The sequence below is a fragment of the Cricetulus griseus genome, chromosome 4 (genome assembly GCF_003668045.3).
Source record: "Cricetulus griseus strain 17A/GY chromosome 4, alternate assembly CriGri-PICRH-1.0, whole genome shotgun sequence".
Taxonomy (NCBI): Eukaryota; Metazoa; Chordata; class Mammalia; order Rodentia; family Cricetidae; genus Cricetulus; species Cricetulus griseus.
The window spans coordinates 102,037,636-102,050,457 of NC_048597.1; the positions used below are offsets into that span (position 1 = coordinate 102,037,636).

The 12,822-nt window shown below is 50.9% G+C and overlaps 1 protein-coding gene across 2 annotated transcripts in view; it reads left to right on the forward strand.

Annotated features, from left to right (window-relative positions):
* Positions 1-620: 620 nt before the first annotated feature.
* Positions 621-12,822, forward strand: part of Hvcn1 (hydrogen voltage gated channel 1) — a 33,545-nt gene continuing 21,343 nt past the window's right edge. Inside the window, exons 1-3 of one of the 2 annotated variants that reach the window (XM_027414057.2) lie at positions 621-727; positions 1,183-1,235; positions 6,332-6,462. In XM_027414057.2, coding sequence (XP_027269858.1) covers positions 6,442-6,462 — 21 coding nt within the window. In that variant the 5' untranslated portion in view covers positions 621-727; positions 1,183-1,235; positions 6,332-6,441. The remainder of the gene's footprint in view (positions 728-1,182; positions 1,236-6,331; positions 6,463-12,822) is intronic. The other variant, XM_027414058.2, reaches the window with a different exon arrangement.

Genomic DNA, 12,822 nt, shown 5'->3' on the forward strand with positions numbered 1-12,822 from the left:
CAGGTGTTTAAAATGAAACAAGTGGACCGCTTAATTAGTCTGGATTGACATAAACCTTTTAGGGGCCTCACACGCAGGAGCTCTGAAGGGCTGGAGCTCTTAAGAGGCTGGATCATCGCTTCCATTTTGGGCTGCAGCGGGCCTGAGTAAGCACTCTAGGAAGCCCACTCCTTCCCTGAGTGTCACCCCCCACACACACATACAAATTCACAACGTCTCTCGGTGCACCCCGAGTTTACCCCGCCCCCAGATACATTTCTCCTGGTCTGACTTTTCTTGGAACCATCTCCATGGGCACATAAAAGTTTCTCTTTAACCTGCTCTTGTTTCAACTGTCCGGTGAAGCCAGCTAGGGAGTGCATCTCCTCCAGTAAGCACAGAGGCTTTGGAGGCGGGATGGGGGAGGTGGTCCTTGGGGAGGCCCACCGGGTCACGGGAGCGTGCAGTCACCTAGGACAAGGCAAGGAGCCTTGCAGAAGAGCCCCAGCCCTGTGCTTACTTCGGTCTTTGTCATTGGAGAGCCGCTTCAGAGTTAGGGCCTCTCAGCTGTGTGGGAGCGCATTGGTGCCTCCAAAGGCTCCAGAGTTTGTAGCAAGTTAGGGCAGCTGTGGAAACTCCCGCCACACCACACCCCCAAGGCCATGGGACCGCCCCCTGGGCTCTTCAGAGCAGGGGTGTGCTTGAGTGTGCCCTGGAGTGAGAACCGAGCTGAGCAGATTGCAGTCAGGTAATGAGGATGAGGCTCAGGCGGACCCCCTTTCGTCCAGCCTCAGCCGCATCTCAGGCTGGGGGTGTCCTGCCCTACAAGCAGCGGCCGGGCTGCTGCGGGGCAGCGGGCGGCCTGAGGGCCTGGAGGGAGGAAGGAAGCCCTGGCCACCCTCCATCCCCGTGATTCGTGATTCGCGCGACTGCCCCTAGGCAGGACCTTTGTCCATCCTGGCTGGGGCCTAGCTGGGGATGTTGGGGGGTAACCAGGCCAGGCCTGGTTGGGGTGACTGAGGCCCGGTGCTGCTTCGTGGACTGTGACTGGCTCACCCCGCTATCCTCCCTGGGGAATGGGGCACTGACAAGCGCCTCCTCTCCTAGTGGGTGTTACCAGGATCCACCACCCTAGCTCTGACACACCCATCACTGTGTGACTTTGTGACCGGTGGAGGAGGTAACAGTGTCCCCCTCCTACAGGTGGAGAGAGCCAGCAAAGGAGGCACAGCCAGCCCAGCCAGCACTGCCAGCAGGTGGGTGTGAAGCCCTAAGCCCTGTTGCCCATCCCAGAGGCCCATAGCCACTCCAGGGAGACAGCAGGAGGCAAGGGGGTACAGGTAGTGCTTGCACCCCAGGAGGAGGTTCCAAGGAGCCAGCCTACTGGTGCATTCTAGCAGCAGGAATCCCAATTCAGCGGCACCGTTTGGAAACCATTTGAACCCCCCATCTGTTGGGTTCAGGGGCACCAAGGACAAGAATGTTGGGTGGGCTAGGGTATACTGTAAGACTGAGAACGGCACACATCTTCCCCCATGTCCTCCCTGCTTTACCTAGCACCTATACCCACTGGGTGCAAGGCTCTACACACCTTAGCTGTGAGACTGTGCCTCTCTCTGTGTCTTAGTGTTCGTTTCTGCCCCCATGGCATTCTGAGTGATGTCTACCTCCCAGGACTGCTGAGATGGTTGGGGGAGTCCCCATCTAGCATAGGGTCACTTGAGAGCTGTGTTCCTCTATTCTTCGCCTTGACCCCCTGAAAGTACTTCTGCATCCTGGTCACTTCACTTCAGGTCGGTGGGGACTCTCCGAGGTTTGCAGTGTTTCCTGACCACCCACCACTGCTGCTTGAGGTTTCTTGAGTAAGGCAGAGTCTGGGGACAGAAACTTCTGCCTCCAGAACACCCCTGGCCAAAAGACTGGTCAAGGCAGGGTTTGAAAATCTCTAGGCTAAGACTTACCCAATTTCAGAGCTTCCTTTGGCCCACAACCCTCCCTTGGCCATGGTTTAGCAAAAAGGAGGAAAGCCCAGACTGTTTGTGTTCCCAGACTTCCTTTCTCAGCTACCCCAGCTGGAGTCTCTATGTCCCTTCCTAACGCCCACTCCATCTAGGCCAGCCACAAGTCTGGCTGCTGTGATGCCCAAGTCCAGACCTCCATCCTCCTAGGTTCTCCCCACCATGTCCCTGCTGTGACTTTTATCCCCCCAGCTCCTCAGCAGTTCTCACAAGCTGGGGGCCCTGGTAGACACCCCAGTCCACCCCTTCCTGCAATTTATCTTAATTCACATCTCCTGCCCTGCTTCTCTGGCTCTGTCCACTCCCTACTCTGTCCTCTTAAGTTCTTGCTGTCAAAGTACCTTCCTCTTAATTGTCCCCACAATCTTCTTGAAATTCAGGAAGCCTCTGTGTCACTTCCTCAGGAGCCTGGCCACCCTATCTGAAAGAGTCAGGCTTCTCATCTTGTGCTTTTTTTCATCTACTGTCACGCACCGGGAAGCCTGGGGAGTGTGACCTCGGTGTGCTGTCCTTGTGATGTTTGTCATCGCCAGACTGAGTGCCTAGCCTGGAGGACAGGCACATATGGCTCCTATCTTTGCAAGCACAGAGTTGGTTCACACTTATCAGTTCTGGTTGCTCAATGGCCTGCTTTCTCCACCTCTGCCCAGACCCTCGAGTGTCCTTCCTCCCTGTTTGTGTGGCTTTCAGCTTCTCCCATGCAGGTTTTTTGGGTTGCTTATGGCATTCACTGTGATAGAACACTGCTGCTGGTAGATTTGCTGGGATACTGTGTGAAGGAAAGTGGCCAAGTCTAGGGTATAGCCATTTGGAAGGTGCTGGTCCCTGCAGCTAGATGTCTGTCTAGGTCACATCTTTCCAGCCATGGGTGAGGTTTCTCCATAGCCACTCAGGCATTGGGTTTTATCATTTTTATTTGTTTTGGGCTTATTTGTTTTATAGTTTATTGTGGAAGACATGGGAGTTTGAAACCCTCTGTCAGGACTGGAGAGATGGCTCAAGGGTTAAGAGGTCCTCTTCTAGAGGTCCTGAGTTCAGTCCCCAGCAACCACATGGTGGCTCACAACCATCTAAAATAGGCTCTGACACTCTCGTATATATGCAGAACACTCATCCATAAAATATAATAAATAAAATTAAAAAAAAAAGAAACTCTGTCCTCAGCTGGTGAAGCCCATGTCTTTCTGTATCTGAGTTAATTTTGTTTCTGCTTTGAAAACAAAGGTAATATCAAGGATCCTTTAACTCCTCCTTTGCCTACATGGAGGTTGTTTGTTGTTTTTTTTTTAATTTTTCAAGACAGGGTTTCTCTGTGGCTTTGGAGGCTGTCCTGGAACTACCTCTATAGGCCAGACTGGCCTCAAACTCATAGAGATCTGCATGCCTCTGCCTCCCGAGTGCTGGGACTAAAGGCGTGAGCCACCATGCCCAACTTTCTTTGCTTAACTACATTAAGTGTGTGTGTGTGTGTGTGTGTGTGTGTGTTCGAGCCACATGTGGAATTTAGAGGATACCTTGCCAGAGCTGATTTTCTCCTTCCACTATGTGAGTCCTGGGGATCAAACTCAGATTGTCAGGCTTGGCAGCAAGGACCTCTGCCAGCTAAGCCATCTCTCTGGCCCTTTCCTGCAGTTGTGTAGGAGCATGTAGCTGAACTCCACTGTTGCCAGTCATCTGGGCTGGAGGGCACAAGAAGAGAAGAGAGAGGGCTCAAGGGGGAGTGAGTTTTGGAGGGGTTAAGTCTTTGAATATTTTTCTCAAGCTGATGGCATTTTGTATTTGTAACTAGAAAAATAACCCAGGGGGTGCTGAGGTGACAGCTCAGTTGGTAAAAGGGCTTGGCACACCAGCATGAGGATCTGAGTTTGACCCTGGTTCTTAAATAAACAGATGTCGGTGATGCTACATGTCTAGAATCCTAGTTCTGGGAGGCAGAGACAAGAAGACCTGTGCTTTCGTTAGCAGCCAGTCTCACTGAATTGCTTAGCTCCAAGTTCAGTGAGAGAACTTGTTACAAAATCACATGCAGAGAAATTGAGAAAGAGATCCAATGTGGGCCTGGCTCACTGTTGGAAATATGTACAAATGCATACAATGCAAGGTGTGTAGAGCTACCCAGTGGGGTTCTGGCATGGGAAGGGGGTGGGAGACCACCGGCGACCTCGCTGCATTCCCAAGTGGAGTACCGGGCATCACAGTAAATACCTCTGTCTAGAGTGAGTTGCCACAGTGTGGTCCCCTGGGAACTGTGAGTGTCCTCGGTTTGTAGCAGAGACTATATATACATTTGGTGGTTTTAAAAAAGTCCCATCTATTATCTCACAGTTCTGTGGCTCAGAAGCCTAAAAGCAGTTTCCATGGTCCAAATGGAGAGGCCTCCAAGCCTTTCTTCCAGAGGCTCCGTGTGGGTCTGAGGGTCCTTGCCAACCTCTAAGGGTGTACACAGCATGCTCTAGCCTCCTTCCATTGTGGCAGCCACCTGGCATCTGCAGGCTTCTCTCTGCTGGCAGCTCCATCACTCTCACACCTCGGCTGCTTAGACAGACCCTCCTGATGACAGAGTGTCCACATGGGCAGTCTCCTGTCCAACAATCTTTAATTGTTGTGCACACATAAAGTAATGAACTCCTGGGTTCCAGGGAAAGGGGCCTAGGTGCTCTGGGGGATTGTTAAGCTACCCACTCCATCCTAAAAGGAAATAAGTCCGGTTCTGTGAGAGGAACACATCACTCACATTTGTGTTAGAAGGAAGTGAAGGGGGGAGTATGCACATACCTCTCCATATGAAGAAAGAGAACACCCCCAGAAGACCACAAAGATGCTGGTCAGAGTGGACGCTTCTGGGAAGGAGGTGCAGGGTAGAGGCTGACTCACTAGCAGACATCTTTCTGTACTGTTTAAAGTTTTACTATATACCTCTGTCACCTATGTTAAAAATAATTTTGAAAAAATCACACGCAGTCATTCCAGAACCAAAGAAAAAGAAAGGAGCTACCAATGACCAAAGTTTTCCTTTAAAAAACAGACCAGAGATGGGTGGTGCTGGCATACACCTTTAATCCCAGCAGAGGCAGGAGGATCTCTGTGAGTTCGAGACCAGCCTGGTCTACAAGAGCTAGTTCTAGGACAGGCTCCAAAGCTATACATTGGAAACCCTGTCTCAATAAATAAATAAATAAATAAATAAATGAAAAAAAGGCAGATCAGGACCTGGGAAAATGGCTTAGGGGTAGAGTGTGTGCTACTCTTGCAGAAGACCTGAGCTCATTTCCTGGCACCTGTACTGAGCAGCTGACAACCACATGAAACTCCAGCTTCAACTGAACTTCTGTCTGGCCTGTGAGGGCACACACTACACACTATACTACACTACACCCACACTACACCACACACACACACACACACACACACACACACACACACACTTTAAAAATAAATCTTAAAAGAAAATTATTTGTTGGGGGTAGTGCATACCTGTGCTTGGGAGGCAGAAGCAGGGAGATCTCTGTGAGTTTGAGTCCAATCTGGTCTACAGAGAAAGTACACAGCCAGCCAGAGCTACATGTTACAGACTTGCCTCAGAATTTCTTTTCAAAGTGTGTGTGTGTGTGTGTGTGTGTGTGTGTGTGTGTGTGTGTGTGTGTGTGTGTGCTGTAGCACATGTGTGGAGGTCAGAGGGCAGCCTGTGGGAGGCTGTTCTCTCCTTCCACAATGTGGTGGAAAGTCCCAGGGATTGAACTCAAGTTGTCAGATATGGGGACAAATACTCTTACCATCTCACCATCTCCAATTTTCCTTTTTTTTGTTTGTTTGTTTTGAGACTGGGTTTCTCTGTGTAGCCCAGGCTGGCCTGGAACTCACAAAGATTTATCTGCCTCTGCCACCAGAGTACTGGGATTAAAGGTGAGCACCACAACACCTAACCTGATTGTCCTTTTTGATTTTGAGACAGGCCCTCACTATGCAGTCCAGGCTAGCCTTGAAGTCATAGTCCTCCTTCCTTAGCCTCTTGAGTGCCAGGTTACAGGTACACCACCATGCCAGGCTCAGCATACAAGGTGCTGAATCTAGCTGTCTTCCCTTAGTGTGGGGTTTTCAGGACTCATCAACATTGTAGCAACTGTTAGTGTCTCCTGTTTGAAGACTAGATAGTATTCCATTGTGTGTCTTTATCCATCCCTCCATTGACGGACCACGTTGTTTCTACTCATTGGCCACACACAGATGTCCAAAGGTGGATCCGATCCATCGCTCAACCAAGTGTTCATTAAGACTTTGTTTGACTGTCTTCCCAGATTGTACACTTCCAACACATTTTGTGACCTTATTTTTAGTTGCTGTTCAAACTGATCTGAGGACAGATCGAGAAGTGCACACTCAGTGACAGTAGGGTGACGTGTGTCAGCCACCAGTTCTCACTGTTGGAACCTGAGACGGCAGGAAAATGACTTCCCAGGACCAAAAGGTAAATCACCTCTGGAGGTTCCCGCTGTGAGGGGAGAATCCTGTGGACGTTTCTTGCATGTCAGAGAGAAACCCCATTGTAAGGTGTTGTGCCTTGCCTTCAGTCATGAAGGGGGAACTACTGCTGTTCTGTTTCACAGAACCCAGTGGCAGGGGACCAGGGTCCGCCATGCAAACCCTGACTTGTTTAAGAACCACAATTGCCCGGGCCTGGCCTGTATCAGTCCCACGCTACAGAGGCCATCTATTCTGGGCTGATGTCTTTGGGGCTGCAATTGGATCCAGCCGAACAGCCCCGAGTCCATCCCTGAGTGGGAGAGTATGGACCCGGGGAAGCTAATTACCCAAAGATGTTAAAGATGAGACAGGAAACACCAGATCATCTCAAGAGTGCTCCCAATGGATGCCAAGAAGCCATGGTTTATTGAAGAGTCCACTTAAGTAGTTTTCCAAGAGTGAGGGTAACAGCAGAAGGCATCTGTTATCATGTAGGAGGCTAGGAGATGCCTCCCTTAATCCTGGGGATAGTCTTGGAATGCACTTATACAAGCCCCCTGACATTCTACAAGGACACATCTGGCTAGTCACTTACTAGTTTCTAGGCAAGTTCTGCCAGCCCCATGACGGGCGTTCACCCAGCGGCCTAGGTCTATTGTTAAACTATGAACCATTCCCCAACAAGGCATCTGGAGGTAATCAGCTGGCATCTGAAAGACAATGGGAGATTCAGGTTCCTGGAATCAGGCTGAGGTTTGCACCCCAAAATATCATAATCGATATTTTCGGGCCCCAACACACAATGTCAGAGCCTAACTGGGTATGGAGGCGGAGGGGAACAGGGAGGGGGACAAACCTGCAATCCCAACACTCAGTGGGAGGGTCAGGGTCAGGAGTTCAAGGTCACCCTCTGCTATGTAGTGAGTTTGAGACTAGACTAGCCAGAACCCACTCGCTGAAGCAAAGCAAGGGTTCCTGGATGGTGTCAGGCTTGGTAAAATTGCTGGGTTCTTCGGGTAGATTCTTGACTGCCACCAAGGCAGGGGGTCTACTACCTACAGCTAGTCGGATGAAGTTGTCTTCAGTCTTTGGTTATTGTGAGATGGGGGACATAGTAAGGGTGACGGATGGCAACGCTGGCCCAGGGTTGCATTTTGGTTTGCTCGTGTGGTTTTTACTAGTGACCATGAGCATTGATGTAGGCAGAGGTGTGTCCCCAGAGGAAGCAGCCACAGCTGAAGCTGGGATGGAGATCCAGGAGTGTCTAAGGATGAGAATGAAGCTTGACAGTTGCAGAGATAAATTACAAGGTGCTGAAGGCTTGTCACCAGCCTGTATCAGGGTGTGGGGCCAGCAGGAGAAGTGGACAAATGCAGAACCTAGCTGGGATACACCTTGGGGAAGTAGAGTCAGGTGGGGCATGATGTCACCACAGAGGGGCTGTCTCCATTGTTGACTAGCTGGCTAGGACCCCTTGTGGTAGACTTGCTTGGTCAGACAGCATGCTCCTGCCATGGCTGAGCCTGGCCTGCTACACCATGCTTTGGAATATGCTTGCATAAAGAGTTTGGCCTTGAACTTGTCCAGAAGCCTAGATTTTTCTTTGTTAATTATGCTTATTTGTGTGTCTCTCTGTGTGTTCTCATGTGTACTGTACCGTGGTGTATTTGTGGCTGCCCAAGGACAAACTTGTGGTAGTCCATTCTCTCTTTCCACCACGTGGGTACCAGAAATCAAACTCAGGCCATCAGGCTTGGTGGCAGGGACTTTACCTGTTGAACCATATTCCTGGCTCATGGCCTCCTAGGTTTTGATAACACAGGCATGGGGTAGGAGTATGTATCACTGCACAGACCAGTGCAGTTACCAGTTCTGCTGGGATGGGCTTGGCCCTTTCTCCTTTTTCCTTTTCCTGCTCCTCAGTTTCCCATTCTGGGAAATGGGGGTAAATTACATTAGCCCACAGAGGTACAGTGAAGATTATACCTAATAGTGGTCTGTGGCCTTAGCAGGGTACCCAGGGACAGCTGCCACTTATGTCACAGGCTGCTGACTCCATGATGGGACAGGCAGGGGTTGTGGTCCATCTGCTGGCCTTATTCCACAGTTCAGATGAATGTATGTACCTGGCTCATCTTTGGGGCTTGAAAGGCAGGTGTGTGGAGCTGGGGGTGGGGTACACATAATTGGCTCACTTCCTCAGGAGATGCTGGGCTTGGCTGTGGCTCTCAGCCTTGCTGTACTTAGGGTGTGCTCATGAGTTCTGAGTGTGTGATTGCCGTGTGCCAGGTGATACCGGGGTGTGGCTCAGTCATGTAAGCTTGTCTACTGTGTGTGAGGCCCCCAGTCGCATCCAGCACTGAAGGGATGCTTCTGGTCACTCCAACATGCAGCTGGCCCTCTCTGTGGAATTGTCAGTGGCACTGGGGGGGACACAAACCTTAAGAACTCCCTTCCCTGTCTGGGAAACTCCACTTAGGTAAAGTCAAATCCTTGACTGTGACAGAGAGAAGAATTTCAGCCAGGACGGACGAGCCAGACTGAAACAAAGCTAGTGAGTTTATTAAGAATTTAGACAGACAGACATATAGGAGGACAGACACAGCCTCAAGGCACGGGTTTCAGCTTCTTGTGGGAGATGCACTTAGGTGTAGCTGCATATTAAAAAATAAAAAAAAGTGGGGCATGCTCTTTAGGCTGAGGGATTTGAGCAGCAGGCACTCATACAGGAGGCTTGAAGATACATACCCCCCGCCCCGCCCTAAGTGAGACAATATACTTGCCCTTGGCATTCATGGTTGAGGTGTCTTCAGGGCAACACACATTGTCTCTGTTCTGTCAGTTGTATTGAAGTTTTTCTCAGGGAGTTAGAGAGACAGCCTGGATGACAGAGAATGGCTACTTTTCATGTCCCCTCCGTGTACCTTGGCTCATTCCAGAAGGGAGCAGCAAAGAGGGGCCACAGGCCCCATAGGCCTTTCCTCTGTGGACTTCATGGCTGAAGCATCACCCTCACATTGGTCCCCAAGTGACAGCACACAGCTTCTAGGTGGAGAACTCACCCTTCCTCTGCTTTTGTGAAGCAGCCCAGCTCATGGTACCAGGTGATGTGGCGTGGCTAGTGTCACAGGCTTTGCATCTGGCTCCCATCCCCGAACATCATCATCTCTGTCCCCACGCCTGTTTGGACAGGGTATACATAGGTCCTTTGGAAATAGAATGGAGAGGTGAACAGTAGGAGGAATGCCACCTAGGGTAATTAGGGTGTGCCGGGGTGAGGCATGACGGAGAATCTCTGTCCCAGGCTGATCCCCACCCCAGCATGGGCTTCAGTAGCCCTGGGTCACATTCTTAGTGGGTTATGTAGGAAACAAGGAACACTCCACTGGGCAGCCTGGGTTACAGTCCGACTGTTTCTCTCTAGCTGTGTGACTTTTAGCAAGTCTCTTGGCCTCTCTGTTCTTGGTTTTGGCATCGGCAAATGAGGCCAATTTGGACCCATGTGGAAAGGATGTGCTATTGTTCTGAGCAACTCTATATAGATCTCCCGATTTAGTGGATGCTTGCTGTAGGGTTGGGGAGGATGTACCATTGTCCCATTCTTGTGTCAAAGTCATTGCCCCATACAGCATCCAAGCACATCTCTGACCCTCCAGGTGAACATGAGGTGAGTGAGGAGCAGCTCTAAACAGACCTGGGTTGCTAGTCCCCCCCACCTGAGCCACTCAGCCACAGAGGGGTTGTTTTTGCAAACCTCAAACTTCCTCCCCACCCTCGAGAAGGAAAGACTTCAACGCCTATTTACAGACTTCCCTGATTTTATAAATAGGCATTCCTCAGAACACCAAGCCAGAGTGGGGGCGGGGCTGGTGGGCTCAGGGCACCCTGCCTCTCACAGGGAGACACTTGCGGCTGGTGTGTTTTCATTGCAGTGTCCCTGAGTTTGGAGCCCGGGTCCTGGCAGGCGTGGAAGGTACGGTGTGAGCAGGAACCTGTGCGCCCTGCGCCCTGGGTTGTTCAGTCAGGCGTGAGGGTGACAGAGGAGGTGCAGAAGTGTATGATGGGGGCAGGCTGGCCAGCACCCCTGAGCTGGGACACTTGGAAGGAACCTAAAATGGGAAAGAAAAGCTAGACTACCAAATGAGAGGGGTTTACATATTCCAGGCCAGAGGAAGCCACCAGTGCAAAGGCCCTGAGGCCAGACAAACCTGCCAGGTACAAAGGCTGAATGGAGCCAGTATGGTTAAGAAGGGAGGCTGATGAGACCAGGTATGTGGGCAGAGCTGCAGCAGGAGGAAGAGGGGAGAGCGGGGTGGGCTTTACCATTTAAAGTAGTGGGAAGCCAAAGACGTTTTAAGCAAAGGACTATGGCAGGGGTCCCCAATACCATCTTGTGTTCAGCGCCTTGCTGGCAAGGCTACAAGAAAGCAGACATGTACCCCGGGGTTAGCCAGCCAAGGGGAAAGCATTGGGCTGAGACGGCAGGAAGCTGGCCACATGCAACAGACTCTCCTCCCCGGGGTTACACAGGACAAGCTGTTTCCTCCAGCAACGAGCTGTGACAGAACACAAGGTGTTCAGGACCAGAGAAGCCAGTTAGACACCAGACCACACCCACAGGATTTTAGTTTTATGAGACAAGCTCTTGTCTTGAACTTTTCAATCCTCCTGCCTCAGCCTCACCAGAGCAAGAATCCCAGGTGTGCACCAGCAGGCTCGGTCCTATGAGGAGGATGGTCCCTTGGGGATCACCCTGGGGCAGTCTCAAAGCCCCTGGCTAAAAGAACAGCAGGAGATCAATGTAAAGGAGACTGCTTTGTATGTGAGGGAGGGGTGGGATGCCACATCCCTTACAGAGCCCAAGTTCTGAGATGCCAGGAGATGAAAAGGTAGGCAGGCTGTTTGAGGATAGCAGCTGTCAGCCACCTAAGCTCTGTCTGTTCTGTAGAGATGGAAATGGGTTCTGGAGCCCTCTGGCAGACAGTGGGAAAATGGGGGTGCGGATGGGGAGATAGCTCTTAGCAGGGAAAGCATCTTTGTGCAAGCAAGAAGTTTGAATCCCCAGAAACCAACAAATAATGCTGGGTGGGTACTATGGGTGCAATCCCAGTCTCAGAAGTCAGAGTCCAGGATCCCCAAAGCAAGCAAGGGCTCATGAGTGAGACTAGTCAGTTGAGATCTCTGGGTTTGATTGAGAGAATCTGCCTCAGTAAATGAGGTGGGAAAGCTGCAAGAGATGGGTCCAATCCTGGGCCTCTACATGAGCATTCACACATGCAGGAATGAAGGCCTGGGCATGGGGCTGGGGCTGGGAGATGGCTTGCTGTGCAAGCAGGAGAAGCTGAGTTCCAGCCCAGAACCCTCATGGAAAGCTGGGCATGTTGGTGCCGGCTGTAATCTCAGGGCTAGGAGGAAGGGGGACTCATTCGCTGGGCAGTCTAGGCCGTGCCCTCTAAGTTCCGGGAGAAAGCTTGTTGGGGAACAGTGCCTGAAGAATGACACCTCAGGTTGACCTCTGGCAGCCATATGCATGTGTGTGTGCACGTGAGCATGCGTGTGTGTGCATACATGTGTACATGTGCATATACGGACGCAGGGTGGCAGCAGGAAGCTGTGGGCAGGGTCATCCTTCAAGAGAGAGGTACAGTCTAGCCCAGGACAGTAATAGATTTTGGGATGGCACAAATGACAGGTCAAAGGTCAAGGGTCATTCAGTTGCTGAAGTTCACAGGCTCCAGGGCATGGGAGGGGGTAAAAGTCATGCTTGAGGATGGGCTTGCCTGCCTGAGTGTGGACTGGGAGATACAAGACACAGCTGGCCCACTGGCATGCTGGCTGCCATATGCCAGGGCCTCGGTTTCCCTGTCAGGGAGAGAAGACAGTATCTTAACCTCGATTTTCAGCCCTTACAATACCCTCACTCAGGTAACTTGGAAAATCAGCTTTTCTCTAACTAGATCTAGAGGCACACTGTTTTGTGATCACAGCATTCAGGAGTCAGAGGCAGGAGGATTGTGAGTTTGGGGCCAGCCTGAGCTACATAGCAAGAGGTAAGAGCTTTTTTGGATACATTTTCTCCTCATTGGCCACATGCCACAAAACAAACCTGTATGACTCTTGTCACTCCTAGCTTTTGTTGTAGCTAAAAATTCTCAAGATAAAAAATTAAAGCAGGTAGAACACTGTATACACAATAAATAGATATAGTCTTTTTAAAAAATTAAAAGCAGGGGCTGGAGAGATGACTCAGCAGTTAAGAGCACACTCTGCTTTTGCACAAAAGCCGAGTTCAGTTCCTCGAAACCATGTTGGGCTGCTCATAACCTCCTGTAACTCCAGCTCCAGGGCATCTGACGCCCTCTTG